Consider the following 23,372-nt stretch of genomic DNA (forward strand, 5'->3'; position numbering starts at 1 on the left):
TCATCAGGTTATTCTTTCAGCTGCTTACCAGTGTGACTCCTTTTATGTACCATAAGCACATTGGGCCCAATGCAAACCATGCCACAGACGTCACATTTCAGTTTACCATTCGGAAGCCGGATTCCTCCCTCGCCTTGAAGCTCCTGGACTTTCCTGTTGTCAGCCACCTCGCTGCTCTCAATTAGGGGTTCTTCTAGGCCGCTACCTTCATCATGGCCCCTGATCTCATCTTCACGGCTCAGGGGTTTCCTGTCACACTCTTCATCACTCTGCATTTCTAGCTTTACTGAATTTGCTGTAATTTAAAAAAGAAGAAATGAAGGCATTTTCAATGCAGGTCATGTGTTGTCAGCTACATCTCTTCTCCACCTAGTGCCAATCTATGAACACGGACAGAAATCATCAATGCGATGTTAATACATACTGTGCTCAAGAATCTTTTAGTGACTTTGGCATCAAAGTGAAGATGCTCAGAAAAGCTCTAGGTAAACAGAATGATACTTTATTTGTACACACATTTCTTTCTTTAACTCAGTTATATATTTTTGAAGCAAGTCCTTAATTCCAGTATTGGCTTTTGATTTTGTCACTACTGAGACTCAGTATGTATGAGACAAGATTAGATATCGCTTAACCCACTGAGCCATGCTTCTTAACAATCATTTATATATATATTTATACATATACAAAATACAAATGCAATCATGTGTATGTATGTATATATATAAAATACACATTCTGTTTCACATCAGAATACTTGTGTAAACCTGCTTCAAAACTGAGCAAGAGAAACAACTTGGGATCTTAATCTAGCAAATGTCTTAGATGTATGAAGGGATACTGTCAAGGTAAATATCCTAAAATCAGATTAAAAACATATATTCAAGGAAGAGCTACATAAATGTAGGGCACAGTGCACAGACTTCACATGCTCTTAAGCTACTCTTTATATATATATATATATATATATATATATATATATATATATATATACACACAAAGAAAATTCTCTATGGAACATATTAGTCTGCAAAGCAAAGTATTCCAACTTTAATCTATGCACACCAAAAAGCAGTGAATGACAGGAATGGCGTAGCATGCATGCACGCACTTGTGACTGTTAAGAAATTTAATGCCTTCTGTTTGCTGTTTTTGGATCATCCCACAGAAAAGTTGGAATTTTGTTAGCACAGCCCTCATTCTGGATTGCTGACAAAGTCTTTTCACAAAGCAGAAACAGGCTTTAAATGAATACCAGTTTTTTATCCACTGAACTTGACAATTTCTTAAGAAATCATATCAAAGTTCCTGAGCAAAACAAATTATTTGGTACTACTTGAATGGAGGAAATACATTCATAAAAAGGAAGTTCTTTTTACTGCAATTTTCTTGGAGAAACCACACATTCTGTGATTTGTCATTAGTACTTTAAACAGGTAGTGCTATCAAAATGGCTCTCCCCCTGCTCCCCTCACTTGGAACTCCCCTAAGAATACAGGCAGCATGGTACAAAATGAGATCACTGCATTTAGTACAACGACCATGGCTCTGGCATTTATTAGCAGTATAAACTTGAACTAATTATTTAATGTCTGAATCTTTTGTCTTTTGTTTGCAAAGTAGATATAAATTCAAATTACAAAATGAAGTTTTAGTGGAATAGGTCAGCAATTAAGAGTGAGGACCCTGTAACCAGACTGCCTGGATTTGAATACCAGCTCTGGCACTCATTAGAAGCCGTGTCACCTTTTGTAAGACACTTAAGTCCTCTGTGTACTTTATAGAATGAGGATGATAATGGTACCTACTTTCTCAGGCTGATGTGAGTATTAAGTGAGCAAATACAGAAAATGGGCTTAGCTATTATTTTTCTGGTGACAGATAGTGCTTTATTTTTTTTCCATAAAGTTTTGAGAAGATCAATTATAGTATATAAACTACTCTGAGATCTACAAAAAGATATATAGCCTTCTTGGCCCCATTTCTAATAGAAAATCTGCACTGAGTTTTATCCTATTTACAAGTCAGTACTACTTTACTGGTTTTTGAGAAGAGTAGACATGATATTTTATCCACCTTAATTTCACCAACATGCTTAAGAAATGTGTGGCATCTAGGAGGTGTTCAGGCAGTATTCACTGTGGTGTTTTAGTAAATTAAGAATTTTCTTTCTTTAGAATTGTTTTATATGTTTAAAAAATCCATGAACATAGCAGAGAAAGATTAAAGGATAAAAAATGAAAATTAAGTCTTTTTCTACTCAAAGTTCACCATCCCTAAATTCTGGTCTCAAAAGCAACTATTATCCTCATTTTCTAATTCAGAAGTGTGTGTGTGTGTGTGTGTGTGTGTGTGTGTGTGTGTAGATGGTCTCTCTTTACACAAATTGGAGTGTACAATTTACCTGGCCTTAACTTTGCTTTCTTCATTTAACAATATGTTTAATTTTTCCATATTAGTACACAGAGACCCACACCATTCTTTCTAACAGCTGCATAGAATCTATTTTATCAATATAATTTATTCCTAGGCTTTATTGATAAAATTTAAGATTGTTTATTGCTACTGTAGATATTATTATATAATATCACATTGAACTGTCAATCTATTAGATAAAAACTATTTTATTATATTTTACTATAGATTTTAATCTGCATTTTTTATGGGTGAAATTGAGCATCTATGTCTATATTTAAATGTTTGGGGGGGTTGGCTTTTTTGGGGGAGCTGTCTATGAAAGTTATTTGCCCATTTTTCTACTAGGTTGTCGTTTTTTTTCTCCCTGAATTTAAACGCTCTCTATACTAAGGAACTTAGCCCCATGTTTGTTATGTTTTGCAAATGTTGGATTATTTCATTACTCAAGGGTATTTTGGAACATGTATTCTAATTTTACATTTTGAATTTTAAAGTTTTCAGTTATGGTTTCTAGATTCTGTATTTTGCTTCAATAAGTTTTTCCATACTCCCAAGAAATTTTCCATGTTTTTTTTTTCTGGGAATGAAAATTATTCTAATCAAAGTAAAACATTACTTTTTACCCTATGTAGTCCCATATTTCATTCATAATTCTCATTTAAAGAAAAAGTTAAGAAAATAAATGATGAAAAGTATGACTTTATATACATATCTGTGAGCAAACTGCCACATATTTAAATGATGTACTAGAGGTTATAAACCGCACAGCAATGCCATCATTTATATTCCTGAACTGGTCAACATCTGATAAGCTTCATTTAATGAGGGTAAAGTCTATCAGCATTCCATTTCAGGAACTGAAGAAATGTATCTTAAAATGGTAGGTCTGAGTCTGAAACTATGGGCCTCTTAAATTTCAAAACAGCACAAAATTATGAAGACTATGACTTGATGATATATTAAATGATCATCTTTCCCTAGTGAAAATATTATAATATGGATATCAAAATATAATGCCTAACATGGTAAAATCTCATTTAAAAATTTTTGGAAATTAAAATTATGGTTAGAACTTTGTATCCACAGAGGAATATAATTGAAATGAATATCCAAAAAAGTATACATTTGTTAGAACTAAAATGCAGAAGAAATGGTGAACTTTAGCAATCCTTTCTCCAACATTATACTCAAAGGAATTATACGTTTATCATGTATAAATATATACCATATTGCTATGGTAAATATAGTAATTTATATTCATCAATATAGTGAATCAATAAATGCAACATATTTTTAGTATATACATATCATAGATGAAATTTTCCATAAATATGGTGGCCTATGTAAAAACAAAAATCCCATCCTAATTAATTTTTAGTCTGCTTTACTAAAATTAAGTTGAAATTTAGGATAAAAAGCAATTAGTCTTTGAATTTCAATTGTTATATAGAAAAAATTTCCTTAAAAAATATAAAAGCAATTCCCTCACAATTTATTTTCATTATTTAAGATGTTTCTAAATAATGCAGAACACTATATTTTAACTCATTAATGATTAAACTTAAATGTTCAGTAAATTTATGTATACTCTACAATTTATATATCAATGAAGTTGTATTATTATTTGTAGCTATAATATATAAAGCTACTATAACTATTAATCATTGTATAATCATAGTAAATTTCTTATCAAATTTTTACCCTTCATTGTATATTTCTTTTACAGTTTGGTAACAGGAAAACATTCTCATAAATGGGCTAATTTCTATGAAGATGGGAATTTGTTAGTGTGAGTGGAATGAAATCTCAACACCAAGAATTATTTTTCAAGCTGTTTCCTTGATATGCCTAAATTTTGCATTCTTCTTGTCATATCTATAGGAATTTACATACATTACTATATAATGACAAACTCTGTAGTAAGAATATGTTGTAAGAACAAAATTATTAGCAATGAAAAGGGGATGTGAAATAAATTTTAATTGATCAATTTGTTGTTATCCAATATTGTAGTCACAACTATAATATATAGATATTTGCATATTTTAATGAAAATAAAGATGTTTAAATTATGTATTTTTTAAGTTAAAGGAAATAATATGATTTTACAGTTTAAAAAGGATAAGTCAAATTTTAAAGCTGTCATGATGAAGAAAAAGTTAATTATTATATATATATATTTTAGTTGACTCAGAATCGTGAACACAGGTAAAATAATAGTTAATAAAAAGACTTTTATGATCAATTTTACATAGAAGAAACTTTGAATATATTTCAGGAAAAAAGTACAACATTTATCTTTAAGCAAAAAGTTGCTTCAAAATATAAACAGGATAGACCGGTGAGGGGTAGTAAGGAGGGCACGTATTGCATGGTGCACTGGGTGTTATACCCAACTAATGAATCATCGAACTTTACATCGGAAACCAGGGATGTACTGTATGGTTGCTAACATAATAAAAAATCATTTAAAAAAATAAATAAACAGGTTTATAAATTTAAAATTTCCCCTTCTTCACTCTTTCAAAGTACTACTGAACTTTATAGCTTATAGATGCTACAAAAAAACATAATTTAATTGTCTCCATTTACAGATGATCACACCAAGGCAGAGAAGTAGACAGACTTATATAAGGGCTTATACTGTAAGTGATTTCCAGGCTAAACAATTTTCAATTATAAAAGCTTCTTCAGTAACCATACTAGGCTCTCTACACTCTAAAGCTTCATAATTATCCTTGTTTCGAGATACATAATAGTGAATAGGTAAGGTTACATTAGACTTGCCTTTAATTCACTAAGATGATGGTATTAAATAAAGGGATAAAAGAATAAGAGTATTTACAGAGGAAAACAGATATAGATCACTATTTTGAAAAAGGTAACAAACCAAATGGGGAAAAATTACATTATTTTGTGAAGCTGTTAAAATCTATTTTAATTCAGTATATGTCATAACAAAAATTTCTTTACCACTATTACACTTTGAATATTTAAAAGGACAATTCAAAATTTGCATATATACCATTTAAAAATGAGATGGAAAATAAAATGTACAATATTGTTATATATACTCAATGATATCATACTCCTAAAACTCATCCATGTCAGCCAGTATGAAACAAAAACCAAAACTGAATTCTCTTTAAAAGTAAACTAGCAAATATTTATTAAGTACTTGCTGTTTGCCTAATAATTTGCTAAAAGTGATTATGAAGGTTTAAAACTAAAAGCTGAAGAGTATTAACTTAAATAAGAAATCCACATCAATAAGATAATATACACTCAGAACAGGTCATGAAAGAGTTCATGACTAAGAGGAGGGAAATATTTTACAAACACATATAATTTGGTTACATAATAAATTTATTGACCTGAACAGTACATAAATGGAAAGAGGCTTTTCTTTATTAATTGGACATTTACTATTTTTTTACTCTGTGCCTCCCTCAAGTCACTCCTATGCAAGATAGCATATGATTGTGCAATGTCTGGCAACTTATGTCTTCAATTAGTAAAATTCTCAATTTTTAAAATTTTGGGGGTAAAGATCATTTTTAATATGTAGGGTAAAATCATTCAGTTAATTCTGAATTATCAAATTGAAGGAACAAACTCTATCCTAATCCTTAGAATGTGGTTGTACAGATAATCCTGTCATTTGAAAATGTCAACTTTGGGAAATGCCACAGTAACCAGAACCTTAAATATCATTAAAATATTTTTAATATCTCAATTAAACTTTCTACAACTTAAAATGTTATTATTAGTATGACTTGATTCTACTAATCCACGAACAGATTATTAAAATTTCCTAGCTAGGAAAATAATGCAAAGGGATTATGATTTATTTGCTGTATTTGAAAGGATATATTTCTTATATGGAATATAAATAGGATTTCTAGATTAATTACCATCAAATTAGTGATTTATATCTGTTCAGTTTCCAATTACATTTTTCAATTTTTAATTTTTAAAGTAGTAAATACTATGAGAGTTAAATATTTGTTTCACAGTGATAAATAAAAGATAGCTAAAACCAGTCTTTAATTACTAAACTGGGGGGAGAAAGTCTTCCAGGTGTGATACATAAGTGAACTTTTTATATGCCTGGTTTCTGTTGTGTGAGAATTCAAGAGGACACTTAAGGGGTGTTATTACTTACAAGCATCAATTTCTCCCGATCTATGCCAGCTACTTGAAATGGTGTTATACACACTAATTGAATCAATATGTCTATCTAATAATCTGTTGAAGTTGCTTCTGAGCTAATATAACTCGCTCTCATTTAAACTATCGAAACAGAAACACCAAACATGATTAAATCCATGTTAACAGCCCAGCAGCTGTTTAAATAATGTGTTAGAAAAACAAACTGCCCCCAAAACCTGATGTAAAGCACAATTATTTACTAAGAACTTACCAACAGTCTAAACAACTAAAGTAAAATCACAACAAAAATTATTTTAAGGTATGTGCAATCATTTTGTAAAAATTCCCTCAACAAAATTTCACACAATATGAACCCTTTGTTTCTTGTAACTGTGAATAAATAAATGTGTAAGTCTTGCAAAACAGCTCCCTCACAACATCCTTAAAGTATTCGTTTTATAAATGGTTTTGGACAAGTCCAGACACTGGAGTCGCTAAACTGCAGCTGAGCCATTTGTGGGTAGCATTCTCAGTGTGTATATCACATCACCGCATTTCCTTTTCCTCCCCACCCTCTCTTCTCTAATAAAGTGACATTATGTATTTCTTAAACCTACTAGAGTAACTAGATCAAGACAATGCTGATTTCTGAAATACTCTTATTCTAAGAATGGTGTAGTAGAAAGTTTCCCTGTACCTAAGGCAGGGAACCAGGGTCTTTACCTCCCCCTCTGCCACCTAACTAATTGTGGGACCTTGGGGTATTTGTTTTCTTTGATTCAGCAACCTGCATCATCTGAAATATTGGGAAAATAACACTTGATGTTCATGAAAACTGCACACCAGATAGTCTCTTTACACAAATAGTAATAATAACAGGAAAATAGCAACTTATTATAATTCTTCATGATTTACAAAGTATATACTCTGTCTCAATCGACACTCAACAATGAATGATAGGGCAGTTACAGATAAACAGAAGCATGGTGGTTAAGTGATTTTCCCAAGAACACAAGGTTAGTAAATGTTAGCCTGATATCAACTCAAGATCTTCTGCCTCTTAGCTAAGCCACCTTTCTATGACATGATACTGGTTCTCCAATTAAACAAGTAACTATATTTAGGACAAATGTTATTTTTAGGACAAACAGGTCTTTCATATGCTATAAAACGATGTCTGTTGGCTGGAAAAAATACTAGGAATTCAAGTCTATGATAGTCAAATAAAATATTATTTCCATCAAATTAACTGTTGAATTAATATTTTCTATCAAGTCTGGAATGTATATGTCCACTCAAAACAACTACCTCCTAATTTTTACATTAGCTTTGGTCTTAAGGCAGGGGTAGGTCTGTGTTCCTGAAGAATCTGTCAATACACAATCCTCTACCCACCCTCCACTTTTTTTCTTCTATATTCCTTGACATGCTATGACTTATCCGTGGTAGGTAAAGACAGCCATTTGAGGAATAAGTCAATATTATCAGTTTTAATCTCTAAACCAACAGTTTATGGTGGATGTCATTTTAGGACTTCCTTTGTGGTCAAATTTTGACAGTTTGGTGTCAATTGTTATAAAGATAAATCATACCTATGAGCAGTCATGTAGTATTTCATTTACATTTAAAGAGGTCTTCACGACAAAATAAATACAAAATAAGTGTCCTATGTGAAAAAAAAACAAAAACAAGGGATGACCTTGATGGTCTTCCACAATGCATGAAATCTTATATAAGATGCCTATCACCAAACCACACACCCTTACAGCCCAGCACAGTGGCATCATTATAGCCCAAGAATGAAGGTTCAATATTTTGGCAGACAACTTGTTCATGAGAAGTGTACAATGTGAAGGAAATAAGTCTACTTTAAATAGAAATACCACAAGCAAGCAACAGTCTACCCCTTTATCCATCCTTTAAATGAATGATTTCATTTGCCAAGTCCTAAAGATTCAATATCTGCCATGTCTTGCATATCCTTTTTTGCATTTTTGTGCAACCCAGAACAACTTTAAGGTCACCTGTGCCATCTCACCCGGAATAGCTTTCTAACTGGTCTCTCTTCTTTTTTCTTTTGCCACTTTCCACTCCTCCAACTCATCCCCCATTATATTCAGTTGTTTTGATTAGTCTTCCTAAAGCAGAGCTCATATTACTCTTCTACTCATCCTCAATGACCGCCCACTGTATACAAATTAAATACAAAGGTATTGGTGTGGAATTTAAGGACACCCTCAGCACAGCTCCATCATAGCTCTCAGCCATATGTTCTATGAGTCCCTTAGTAGTTTATATTTTCTCCAGTCATTTTTCAGCCATTCTTCCTGGAACACATCCTATACATCTCTACTTACTTGTTTTTCTTTCTGGCTCGTATTATTCTTTTTTGGAATCCTTTCCCTATTTCTATCAATATTAGCATACCATTCAAGGCCACTTATCTGCTACCTTTTTTCATGAAGTATTTCCTAAGCAGAAGACACATTCTAGGGATTTCATTAGTGTTTTTGCCCTAACTCTACATTCCCTATAGTATAAGATCCTTGAAAAAAAGTGCTATCTTCATTCAAAGTTGTAAAACCATCACACCCTTACATATGCCAGGCACTCAGTAATTGTTGAACTGTTGTTAATTTACATATTACACTCTTCTTTTTAAGTTATAGAGACCATGCATAAATTAACCACAGGTGACAAATAGATCAATACAGAGTGGGGTTTTAAATGCAAAACATCATCAGCATCATCATACTGATTAAAGGACCACTGTATGACAGAAAAGACTGTAGGTGCATATGTGTCTCCTGATTTAATCATGATTGCCACTCTGTGAAGTACCTAATACTATCCTCATTTTACAGATGAGGATGCTCAGATGGGGTGAAGTAACATGTCCAAGTCACACCTCTACTCAGAGCCAAATCTGAGACTAGAACCCAGAATTGCTGTTTCCCTATGTCACCAAAAGCAAACTGGTTACTAGTTACCAGTAAAGAAAGAAAAAAAAAAAAGGATGTTAATATGTTAATGAAGAACAACTCTGAATCTGTGTGTACAACCTGACATGTTTTTTGTGCATGTCTAATACAGGTGTAAGTAGTGTGCCAGCTTTGAGTAAAGAGAAATTTGTCTGAGAGCCTGTTTTGGAAGAAGACCAGGTTATATTGCCAGATTTTCTGAGCATGGATTTTATTTCATATAAGAGCAATCTACTTTGAACTGGTGTTTGGCAATCATCTGCTTAACATAGCTGTGGGAGGTTTGTGAAGCAAATTACAGTATTAAATTATCTCTTTAATAAGGGGAGTACAAATTTTTAACCAAACTTCTGTAAGAAGTAAAATCATTACTATAAAATCCAGCTGAGTGGGCATATTCCCAAAGGGACCCAACACATTGGATTGCCAGAGGTCAGTAAGGACGCTTAAAGCAGGTCAGAAGGCAGTGCTGCCGGCACGCTGAAGAGAAACAGATAAGAAATGGAGCAGGGTTTCTATTACAGGGCAACATTAACAGAGGAAAGAACCAGCCATGCAACGCACTTCAGCGGCTTTACTGAGTCTATGAACTGAAGTGACAGAGGAACTCAATAGCTCTTCCCGCGCTGTGTTCACATATCCTTGGTTTTCAAAATCTGGAGCATACGTACTCCCATCAAGGCTACAGAAATTCTTTCCCTGGCTTCGTCCATAAATACTTCACTATTTGTGTGAAACAAACAGAGTTAACATTTGGCCCTGAGAGGCAGGACTGGTCAGTTAAAAATGCATAGCCAGTAAAATATATCAAGTAGTAACAAGGAGGAGAAAACTCATAGTGGTGATTAGGAAAATGAATCTGGATAACCACCCAGTAAATTTTAAAAGATCACTGCCAGATATTTATTTTCCGTAATGTAACAGCAGCAATTGTTTTTTTTTTTTTTACAATGCCCTAATGAATAGACATTTTAGATAGTCATATAGATTATCATATAAACTATTACAACATAGAGGAGGTCCAAGGTGAATAATGGAAATGCTGGAATCAAATACCTGTGTTAAAGTTTTTTACACATGTGAACGTCAAGTCATTTAATGTCTCCCTGTTTCCTACTGTGTAAAGTGAGGATAATATCCTCTATGAAAAAATCCTGAGACTGGGAAAGCACACAATCATTTAGAGCAGACAGTATAGCCTGTGGTTAAGAGTATGGGATCTAGATTCAGTGCCCTGGGCTTTAAGGCCAGCTTCTTTCATTTATTAGCCTCATGACCTTAAGAAACCTCTCGGTCCCATTTTTCTCTTCTCTAAAATCAAGATAATGATAATACCTGCCTTCTAGGGCTGTTCTGAGTATTAAATACAATTGTATATAAATAACCCTTAGAGTTATTTTACTTATTGATAGATTTATCAAAATATTGAAAGCATACCATGAAGTGGAGGACATCAAACAAATATAAACGTAGAAGTATGTGTACTATAGGGAAGCACAAGGATGATAGAGAAGGCTTCGTGAGGGAAGTCGCATTTAAGATTCTTTACAGTACTTACAGGTTGAATATGCTTTATACTGTAGAGAAAATAGATAGCACTCAGCATTGGGTATAATCATAAAGAGAAGAAAAAGCATGATACATGTTGGTCTGAGTGACACCATTTTTTTTTCCTGAAATGCATACATTCAATGAGTAGCATAAATAGAAATATCCTAAAATCTAAGAGAGTTTAAAACGGAGTAAGACATAAAAGAATTAATGTTTGTAAGGCAGTAATTTCAAAGACATCTACTGTCAACTTATTAACAGACTGTGTTTCAACAATCACAATATGAAAGAGAAAACTGCTTAGAATTCATTCAGTCAGCCATTCAAAATTACTGAGCATCTGCTCTCTACCAGGTACTGCAATGCAGCAGTGAACAAGAGAGATACAGGCCCTGCTTTCATGGCACTTGTGATTTACACATGTATGTGTGTGTATCTATACATATATATATATATATATATATATACATATACATATATATCTTTTTTTATATATGAGCAACTATGCACAGTAAAATATTGTGGTGAGAATTACAATGACTGGTAAGCCTTCCCCCAAGAATATAATACTACTACAAAATCTCAGTGCAAAATGTAGAGCATAAATAATCAAATACTCTCATAGGATCACTATTTCAAAAAGATAGCTTCTTCTGAATTGTAAGTAGTTACTTTAAGCATGTCATCTACCTGTGAACTGAAGTCTTGATTATTCAATGAGTTGTCTGTCTCCATATCCAGAACATCCGTTACCCAGCTTTCTAAACCTCATAACTAAAGTATATGAAATATTCTTAAAGTGATGACATAGTTCTATGTATCACAGAGAGCAAATGAGACATGCCAAATAAAGGGCACACCAACAGCTTTTTTAAAAACTTGCAAAGGTAAGTTATTACATTTGTCAAATGTAAGAGGATTGCTTATTCATTTAAATATACTTTTTTAAAATACTTGGTATTTTCTGGTCAAATCAAAAGGAAAGTAAAATGTTTAATAACTGGGTTTAATTTCTCCTTCTATTAACTTATGATTTAGTGGTGCCATCATATCTCTGTCACCTATAATTGGGTGTGTTACTTTCTAGAGACTTAGCTTCTTTAACTACAAAATGGAGATAATACTACTTATTTGTGCAGGAATATAATTAAAAGCCTACCTGCCTGAGGCCAGGGCTCTTGAGGTCCCTTCAGTGTGTGGTACCTATGATTCTAGGTGCAGCCAAACTATGCTTGAAATTTTATGTAAAAAAAAAAAGAAAGTGTAACTGGTAATAATTGTTAGCTATTGATTATCTCAATATAAATTTCTTTATACAAAAAAAAATCTGATTTCTTGGCTGATCAGCCAAGATTGATGGCAAGGAGCTTATCCCCTACATTTTCTTCTAGGAGTTTTACTTTTTCAGGTTTAAATTTAAGTCTCTAATCCATTTTGAGCTGATTTTTGTGGATGGTGTAAGATATGGGTTTCATTTCAGTTTAATTCTTTTGTATGTGGCTGTCCAGTTTTCTCAGTACCATTTACTGAAGAGATTATACTCTCCCTACTGTATTCTTGGCTCCTTTGATGTAAATCAATAGACTATAGATGCATGGGTTGATTTCTGGGTTCTCTAATCGGTTATATTCACCTATGTGTCTATTTTTTATGCCAACACAATACTGTTTTGATTATTGTAGCTTTGTTCTTTTTTCTCAAAGACTGTTTTGTCTGTTTAGGGTCTTTTGTGGTTCCATACAAATTTGAGGATTGTTTTTTCTATTTCTGTGAAAACATCATTGGAATTTTGATAGAAATTGCATTGCATCTATACACTGCTTTGGGTAGTATGAACATTTTAACAATACTAATTGTTCTAACCTATCAGGATGGAATATCTTTTCATTTATTTATGTCTTCTTCAATCTCTTACAGTTTTCAGCGATACAGATCTTTTATCTCCTTGCTTAAATTTATCCCTAGGTAGTTTTTTTCTTTTTGATGCAACTGCAAATGAGATTGTTTTCTTAATGTCTCTGATAGTTTGTCATTTAGTATATGGAAACACAACTGATTTTATATATTGATTCTGTACCCTGCAACTTTACTGAATTTGTTGGTTATTTCTAACAGTTTTTTTGATGGGTGTCTTTAGGATTTTCTATATATAATATGTCATCTGTACATAGAGTGAGTTTTACTTCCTTTCTGAATTAGATGCCTTTTATTTCCTCCTTTTCGTACAACAGCCAAGACATGGAAACAACCTAAGGTATCCAGCAATGAATGGATAAGGATGTGTTACACACACACACACACACACACACACACAGAGGAATATTATTTAGCCATGAGAAAGAAGGAAATCCTGTTGTTTACAACAACATAGATAGACTCTAAGGGCATTATGCTAAATGAAATAAGCCAGCAAGAGAAAGACAAATACTGATGTTATCACTTATATATGTATATGTGGAATCTAAAAACAGGTCGACCTCAGAGAAACAGGGAGTAGAAACGTATGTTTCCAGGGGCTGGAAAATGAGGGAAAGGAGAGGTTGGTAAAAGGGTACAAACTTTCAGCTATGAGATTTATAAGGTTTGAGGACCTAATGCATAACATGGTGACTACTGTTAGCTCTGTACTGTATAACTGAAATTTAATAAGAGTGTTGAACTTAAATGTTCTCTTTCTCACACACAAAAGATAAATATGTGAAGTGATAGATGGCGTTAATTAACTAGGTGGGAGGATTCCTTTCACAATGTATACATACATCAAATCATCACAATGTACACTTTAAATATCTTACAATTTCATTTGTCAATTATACTTCAATAAAACTGAAAAAATTTCAGGATGCATTTAAAAATGAATATCCTTCTTTATACCAAATCTCTTCCTAGTTTGGGGTTCAGATAAAGATCTATTTTAGATCATATATTTAAAATTGGCTTAAAAACAACATTCCTAAATCTATGCACTAATGTATTTCTAAAGGTCATAGGTAAGAGCATGTTTAAATGTTAATGTACATTTATACATATATACAGTATATATACTGGAAACCTAGTTTGTACGTGTTGAGGATGGTCTTTATTAAGCAATAAATGTTAGCTGCTTAAGCAAAAGATAGTACAACATGATTAATGTGCCATCCCCATGAGTTTCCTTCAGTTGAATATTGGCTGACATCCAGGGAGGGGGGGGCGGAAAGCAAAACAAACACAAGATACTCAATACTTGAAAAAAAAAAAAAAAGAGTGCTACAACCTTCACAAAAAGCATAAAGTCCTTGACTCAAATAATGTTATAAAGACTCTTTTGAATTTTTCCTTTTTTCTACTTTGTCCCTGTCAGGATGTGAACCCTGCCATTATGTATGGCTTGCGGCTGTTTGCAAGTTTCCTCCCCATCTGGGACTAAGAGGCAAATTGCAGGTTTCCAGGGAGGGAGAATGCACTTACAGTAGGGACTGCTTCAGCACTTCACATGGACTGTGCCAAGCCCAGTGATACAAGCTACCTTGCTCCCTGGGACATCCAGCCACCAGGTTTTGTACTTTAAGTTACTGAAAATACGTAAGTTGCTACTTTCAGAAGCCTGGAGTCTTTCTTTGCTTGAAGACCATAAGTACAAGGACCATTAAAAGTCATTTTACTTTTTTCCACCTTCAAAATGAACGAAATTATTTCAGGGGCACCGGAATACCCAAATCTACATTTTTGTCACATTCATCTCAAAGCTCACTGTCCTCTTCCACATCCCTAGTACGTTGCCTTTTTTCAAAGCAGCACATGCTTACTAAAAGCACTTCATTCCGTGGGAGCTGTCAGCAATTACTGCAATGAACTTTAAATCTTTTTCCTCTAACCACTGTAGTATTCTAGAAATAATGACACAACTTCTCCCTGCTTTAAAATGTCAAGCTGACCACTCAGAAATGTACACTAGGTTTCTCCAGGAAGGCCCAAACGATAAGACATTTTATAAGTCTTCCATTTTATCTCCCTTTCCATTACTATAGTGCATAACACCTTCACAGTGCAGCAACACCTTCTGGGACAAGCTGAAACTAAAACAAACCACAAAAGCTGCCACCTTAACAAAGTTAACAATATGTGCCTGGCAAGAGTAAGCTATATAATTTTTTTTTTTATCTGACACTATCTTTTGAATTAATTTTACTTTCTTCCTCACAGTGCTATTTCTAAATAGTTCAAACCTATTACATAACTAATTTACCTAATGGCAAGATAGCTTTCCTCTAATTGTGCAATAATATTTTTGAAAATATATACCCAGTACACTTTACTATTTTCATGCATTTAGAATTAAATTTATTTTCAAATATCTGGTTCAACTTTTATACTCAGAAAAAAAAAATCACTCCAAAATTTGAATTAACTTCATTAAACTAATGAAGCTTTACATTCCCAGCTGACACCAGAATTACAGATTTATAAGGTTAATGGGAATATAATAAAATCTTGATATAGTTTTTCAGATAATATAGAAAGCATATGACTTATAATTTTAACTATGCTCAATTTTGGCCAAGAAAGGTACATTATTTAAAAAAGAGCCAAGTAAGATTTAAATGGCATATCTTTGAGCATACAAAAGAAAAACAAATTAAGGCACAGGATCCTGATAAATCACTTTTACCAACAGACAACGTAGCTTCTCTCTTCAGATATTAAAATTCTTGTTACTGCTTCCATCAAATATTTACCACGTGCTTGGGAAGGCCCTGGGTTGTGCTCCAAGATCAGAGAATTCTCCCGCTTTCAAATACTGCTTTCACATCATCACTTTCCCATAAAAGCAGATAAATAAGCAAATCCATTGATTGATTCAGTACTTGTGTTTAGGGTGCAATCTATATACCGGATACCCTGCTAAGTGTTGGAGATAAAACGGTTGAACAAGACAAGCATGGGTTATAGTCTGGCTGGAGAGGACAAGATCCCAACAATGCAGGAAGTTCTCCAACAGGGAGTGCCAGGGGAACACATGTCTCAGTGACAGAATATACAAAGTTTGAGAGGAGGAAAAAGAAAAAGACAGGAAAACCAATGATAGTATCCAGTTCTCTCAAAATAACACCACTAACAAAGAAAAAATCAAGGATCTTAAAAGTAAAATCCAGTGCCAATATGGCCACAGGAATTTATTCATGACACACGCCAGTTTAAAATGGCTAGCAATGGAAAGAGTAGATGAAAGATACGGAGAAGTACTGACATTTAGTGAAGTTCTATTTTGTTGCGTGTCCTTCAACATTAGCCATTTGATTCCCAAATTTTTCTGGTAGGTATTAGTTTTGTTTTACACAAAAGGAAACTGAAGATCTGGACCACAGGATAATGCTGAATAATACCATGACTCTGAATCAGCCAAATACCCTCATAATGTATTGACTACAAAATATACCAAATGGGGAAAAACATCTAATTTCTACAAATATGGGAATTCAAAGTTCATTTTCTACTGATGGTGTCATCTTAAGGCATTCATATTTTACTAGGTACAATACAAACAAATATTTATTGGTAACTGACCTCAGAGTCATAAAGAATAAAGATATACAATATTAAGCAAAATACACACTCATTCACTAAGCATGCAAATGAGTGAAAAGCAACATAATAAATACAAAAGTGCAAAGAACTGGCAGAGAAAAGGAACTGAATACAATAAATGGGCTTAAGCACTAGACTTTTATGCCTGATTTTAAGTGGCAAAAGTGTGAGTGTTCATTCACTCCACAAAAATGTCTGGGGTACAACTCTTGTACCAGATACTCCACTAAGCAATAAAGATATAGTGACAATCAAATCAGACATAGTCTTTACTTTCATATTCTACTCATATCTGGTGGAAACAAAGGAAGATGACAACCTTCCAAGAGTCTATTTGTGTAAAAAGAGGAGGTATTAGAAAGGCAAAGAATGTGGTACAAGGAAGGCTCAGAGCAATTCACTAAAATTCCTACAATTAAGGATCTTTAGCCCTACCATATAACCCTTTATCAGAAATAACTTGATTTCATTAATGTTTTGTTGATCTGAATTTTTGTTCTTAGTACGTAAATAACTGACAAAGCAAAATATTTATTGTTGAAAATATATATGTAAGTATCAGTTGGCATTCTCACTAATAATTCCTAGATTATCTCCATCACAAATATAAATAAAGGTAGCTATTGCTGTTTTGTTGTTTTTTTTTTTTACCATGAATGTAGCTCCACAATGTGAGTGAACCCTGGAAAAATAAAACATACACACACACAAAATTTGAATGAAAATCTAAAATGCAACCTCTTCAACCCATTATATTCGCCATCATTAGATAGAAGATTGCTCTGACAAGTAATAGAACATTTGGTCAAAAAGTAATAGCTTGGTTAAAATTTCTGTGTGCTGATAATAGTTGCAAGCTTTCACGATGCTGCCATATTATCAGTCTTAATGAAATTCACTTGTCAGTTCCATTTTGGAACAGTGAATGCTTGCACTGCATGACAAGGGTAAAATTAAAATCTCTTTTCTTTTCCTAATCACATCAGCTAACAATGAAAAATAAGAAAAAAGAACCCAGAAATTTCTGTCACTAATTGGTCAAAAAAGATTAGTTTTCAGATTCCTTTCCTTTTTTTTTTTTTTTTTTTGTTTCCACTGGTGATCTCTTTAAATATTACTAGTCAGCTGCTTCTTTTAAGCTGTCTCCAGAAAGTATATTGAGTAAAATGAGCCAAAAATATGTAGGTAGGATGAAATACAATGGTAAGGAATAATGCAGTAGATAGTCAAGAATTTATTTCTACCCCAGCTGCAGGTTTTATTATCATTATCATTCATTGTGTATTGAACACATACTGTTGTGGAATATACCAGTGAGCAGTTCATTATAAAATAAAGAAGGCAGAGATACCTGTCTACATATCTTAACTTTAATTATGAATTCCTATAAGCCTTAGTGAATCTCAACAATCTTGAAAGTAAGCCTACTAAGAGAAGAGGTCATATTTATTTATCTTTTTATTCTCATTTGCAAGGCATCTCATCAAGCCTAGTATATTAGGCACACTAGACTCTGTATGTCTAGTGTTCTTATTTCAAGATTTTGCTGAAAAGTGTTAAACATGGCAATCCAATAAAAATTAAGTATAGCCTAGAAGATGAAATGAAAATTCAACTCAAATGATACATGAACCTGATGAAGTCTAGGCAATGAAACCCATCCACCTGCACCCTGCATTTATGCTCTATTCTTTAAATTTATGCTACTTAATGTTGTTCTATACTCTCAATGTCCAATTTTTAACTTACTAATTCATTTAATAATGCAGATATTTAACAAATATTAGAATACTACCACCCAGTGCAAGTACAGAATTGTCCTGGCTTCAAGGCAGCAGCAGTTTTAAAGGAATGGATATAAATATTTTCCTTAAAAACCTTAAAATCTACTTAAACAATATATCATAAGTCCATACACTTTGTGATTTAGGGGGAAGAGTGAAATAAAGACTATTTATCAATTCCTTGAGAAATATCACAAAGATTAATAAAGAAAATTAATGCAGTTAATGTGGTACTAGGAAATGATACACAATAAACCAACCACAGAACTAGAAGATGCCTAGATTCTACTGCTGGTTAATAATGGACTTCAGTGAGTAAAAATAAAGGTAAACATTATGTATTAGTTTCCCAATGAGTAAATGGAAATAAACTAACTCCATATTTATCACAGAATAAATCTATAAAAGTCAAACAGAAAACATTGCCAGGGAAATATTATACAAATATTTTCCCATAATCATAAAAACATTTAGAGTTATGACAGAGAATTATTCAATGCTTGATGGGCAACTGATAGCATGTAACACTCTTGAAGGTGTACCTCTTATACCACAAGAAAAGGAGCAGAAAAATCAACATATGCTTATACCTTTCCAAATGCAAATGTCATATTAGATATATAAAGTTCAAATCAGGGAGGTGAAAACCTCTTCTAATTAACTCCTAAAGAAAGGTCTGTACAAACCTATAAAATAATGTAAATTAAAGAAATTCAAAAACATGTGAAGAACCATCTCTAACACAGAATCTGGAGGCTGAGAAAAAGTAAATTTCAATTTCACTTATTAATCCCTGGGGTTTGGAAACATGTATCCATTAGACCCCATTTCTGCAATCATATTTCCCCAGTCCCTTGAATGTATGTATTTTTATATCCTCTCAAACTGAAAAACATAACAATATTTTTCATTATTTTGTTGCAAATGTCCAGAGCATTGATCTAAATATTAGACCAATTAACAGCATAGCAAAATAGCAAAAAGTAAGAAAAAAAGAACTTTGATGAGACAGAACCATCTCAAACTAAAACCATGAATACAATATTAGTATTTGTTTCTCATACTTTCCCATCACTGGTAACCTAATATAATGGTAAATCCAAAGGAATAAAATTATTCTAATATAAATATTATACACAAATATTTATGTCAAATTAAAGTCCAGACTGAACATTAGTTAGAATTCACAAAAGCAAAACAAAACTCTTAAATCCTATAGACCAATTATGCTTTTGTGCCGTGTGTGTGTGTGTGTGTGTGTGTGTGTGTGCAAGACTGAGATAGCATTAATGAATGCAGAAAAGCAATGGTTTAAATTTCACTTGGAATTTAGATTCTGTGTTGTACTTCAATATTTACCGAGTTTTGCTACAGTAATGGTATACTAAATTTTCTGAAGTTGTTACAATTACTAAAAAAAAAAAAAAACCCAAACCCTCCCCTCTGCAAAAATCTCACTAATATGGTGATATAAAAAATGATTATTACAATTATTAATTATTACAAGTATTACAAATTATTATCACTAAATATAAGCCTAACTTACTTGGCTTTTTTTTTTTTTTTTTTTTTTAAGAGAGAGAGAGTGGTGGGGAAGGGGCAGAAGGGCAGAGGGACAGGGAAAGAGAGACTCTTAGGCAGGCTCCCTGCCCAGCAAGGAGCCAGACGCAGGGCTTGATCTCAGGACACTGAGATCATGACTGAGCCAAAATCAAGAGTCAGACACTTAACCAACTGAGCCACCCAGGTGCCACCCCCCCCTTTTTAAAACTCCAAGTACAAACTTTATTTCTATTACAAAGATGTAGTGAAACAGCAGTTGTTTTCTTAAAACTAACTTTTAGTGATTTGAATTATGAGTGTGGTTTTCTAGGAAACAATTCAAAATGGCATACAAATTAATTGTTTCTCAGCCATCTACCATACTGTTACCCTATTATTAAGATGACTTAGTCTCACCTAAAGACGAATGCTTAAGTCCATACTACCTTAATTTTGTTCAGTTAGAGTCTTACTGTGTTTGCTGGCTTATCATATAGCCTTCTCTGTATATTAACATATGTTTCATTCCCATTCATTTGCATTAAATATAAAACAGTAAATCCCACTGGGAAAAGTTTCCTAAAAGTTGTGCCATGTATTACTGAAACAATCTATTGGAACATGCTGTATATGTTTATATTCATTAGCAAAATGGTCACTTAAACATTTAAGCAAATCAGCAGAAATATTTAAGATTAACCAAGAAATAGGTAAAAAGGCCAAGTATGTTTGGGTTGCACTCAGTAGAAAATACATATATCTTATGCCATTTGTAATTTCAAACGTAGATGTTATTATAATATCATTAGTACAAATTTATTTTTAAGTGACACACAATTTGCTGTGGATGCTATCTAAATACATATTTATCAACTCTTATTTGAGAATTTCAGTACAAACATTGCTTTTCTGAGGGTATAAAAATCTTCTTTAAAAATACAACTAGTTAGGGCGTGCCTGGGTGGCTTAGTCAGTTAAGCTTCCAATTCTTGATTTCAGCTCAGGTCATGATCTCAGGGTTGTGCGATCGAGCCCCACGATTCTCTCTCTCTCCCTCTCTGCCCCCCCCCTCACCCAGCCCTGCTCTATCTTTCCCTCTCTCTCAAATAAATAAATAACAACTAGTTATCCTCAAGGGAAACATTTCATTAATTTTTTATTAACTGATATTATATGTTGACATAATAACCATTAACTAATTTATATCAAACACACTAAGTATATGTATTACTTATCCTTGTTTGGGTGAAAAAAACACACATAAAACATTTTCATGTGACTTTTACCTATGTATAATTCAAGTACTGACATGCAACCTAAAGTATATGGAAAGAAGATTTATGATCTGTCTTCACCTGGGATGAAAATTATCAAAGCACCCATGGGCAATAAAATAATCACAAGCAAGCACTAAGAATACGCCACCACCCAGACACTGGACTTGATCAAATTGAGGTTAACAGCACACAGCAAAGAGCAGAGTGGATGTGGCATCACGCCAACTCACATACAGATATTAAAACACACAGACACCCTAATAACTACAATTTTTAAAAAATATTCGTAAGAAATAACAGGTTTTTTTCCCTACCCTTTTCTACACATCAAATCACTTAAACTAAAACTAGACTTTTGTAAACAGGCAAGAAAAAAATGATTTAAGCCTCATAAAACCCCATTACAAACTTAAAATTTTTGCAAGGATGAAGTTGTCACATGGATTACCACATAGTTTTTCACTTACATGGGAAAACCTACTCATAGCTATTTCATTTGTGCCAAAACACTAAAATAAGAAAGGGTTCCAAATATATAATGTCATTTCTAAAAAATAAATTAACAACAATACAATAATAAAATTCCTAAATACAAGATATAAACAAGATATGAATAAGACAGGGAAGTATTTGTATAAGTACTGAGCACTAAACAATTGTGCTACTGGAGCTCCAAGACAGAATTATTTGGAGGCAAATAATGTATATCAGACATATAATGTTTATATGAAAATTACATATGATGGCTTACAATGTAGTTATATTGACACAGCACTTGTATTTTGTCCTCTACTTAAAGTAAATGAGATAATGGATGTGAAGTGCTTTTTAACTCTAAAAGCCAAATGCATGTATTAACTTGGTTATTATGCTATATCGGAATTAAATATTTGATATATCAATTGGATACTGTCACTTCCTTATATTCAACACTACAGAACTAAGGTTATTCATTTCCCATTATTCGGGAAAATTTCTATATGTTATTTTAAATTAGAAGAAGCTTGAGAAATATCCCACTTCCATATCTAAACTCAACAATTCACTAAAAAAACAAAGTATATGAACTTAGAAAATCAGGAGACATATAATGAACATACAAATCATTTCAAGAAAAATTCTGGTTATCAAAGAATAAAAGATTGTCAGTGTTAGCACAAATTTACCAAAAGGACTGTGGAAAATCTTTATGCAGTCTGCTTAAAAATGACAGAATTTTCCATCTTACATATGTGAGAGTCACCAAATATGGTATAAAAAAGGCTTATTTTAATGACTTCCCAGTGACTTAATCCTCCATTTCAAGAATCCCAATATCAAATGAATATCAGAGTGGAGAACAAATATGTATACTAATTGTCATTTGTTTACATTAGTGTTTCTTAAAATGTACTGCAAAGCACAAATGTTCCATGTTAAGTTGAAGTATTCCACAGCTAAAGTAAAATAATGCTGTTTTTTTCCCTCATCACAGAAAATCAATTACTAGAACTTTCCAAAGTTAAAATTTTTGTAAGAATTTATATTTAACTGCCATTAATTACATCTTATTTATAGTGAATCCTGGCAAACAGTAAATGAGTGAAAATAACAAATGAACATATCTGTGTAGGACAACATCTTACATGGTGAATAATACTTGTGAAATATCAGTTTGACATAAAAGGACAAGACCATCATAGTTGAGGTTAACTCTATTAAAAAACTGCAAATACTGCATTTATTGTTTTTGTTTTCTTTAGCTTTTCTTTTTTATTTTGAAGGGTGAGGTGAAGGAGCAACAGGTCCCATACATAAACCACCATCATAGATTTCTTGCATATTACTAAGAGAGGAAGCTCATACTGTCCCGCCACAATTGGACAGAGTATGTTTCTCAGTCCAAATAAAACTGCAAAAAAACAGACAGAAAAACAAAACAAAAAACAAACAAAAAACCTGTATTTTTTAATACAATAGGCAAAGTTTGTCATCTCCTTATTTTTTTCAGCTACTTCCATTTTTTCCAAAGTACTCACTTACTTGGTACCCATGTTCTTCTGCCCTCCATTTTAACATCCAATTTGTCCTTTCCACAGCATATCCTAAATGAATAACAC

The 23,372-nt window shown here is 32.8% G+C and overlaps 1 protein-coding gene across 12 annotated transcripts in view; it reads right to left on the minus strand.

The window, feature by feature from the left end:
• The window catches only part of IKZF2 (IKAROS family zinc finger 2), a 155,237-nt gene that overhangs the window by 56,413 nt on the left and 75,452 nt on the right, over positions 1-23,372 (minus strand). For 9 of the 12 annotated variants that reach the window (XM_044381200.3, XM_044381198.3, XM_048214227.2 and 6 more), the window contains one exon: positions 29-295. In XM_044381200.3, coding sequence (XP_044237135.1) covers positions 29-295 — 267 coding nt within the window. The remainder of the gene's footprint in view (positions 1-28; positions 296-23,372) is intronic. The other 3 variants (XM_048214228.2, XM_057304550.1, XM_057304548.1) reach the window with 1 other exon arrangement.

This window comes from Ursus arctos, unplaced genomic scaffold, assembly GCF_023065955.2.
Source record: "Ursus arctos isolate Adak ecotype North America unplaced genomic scaffold, UrsArc2.0 scaffold_1, whole genome shotgun sequence".
NCBI lineage: Eukaryota > Metazoa > Chordata > Mammalia > Carnivora > Ursidae > Ursus > Ursus arctos.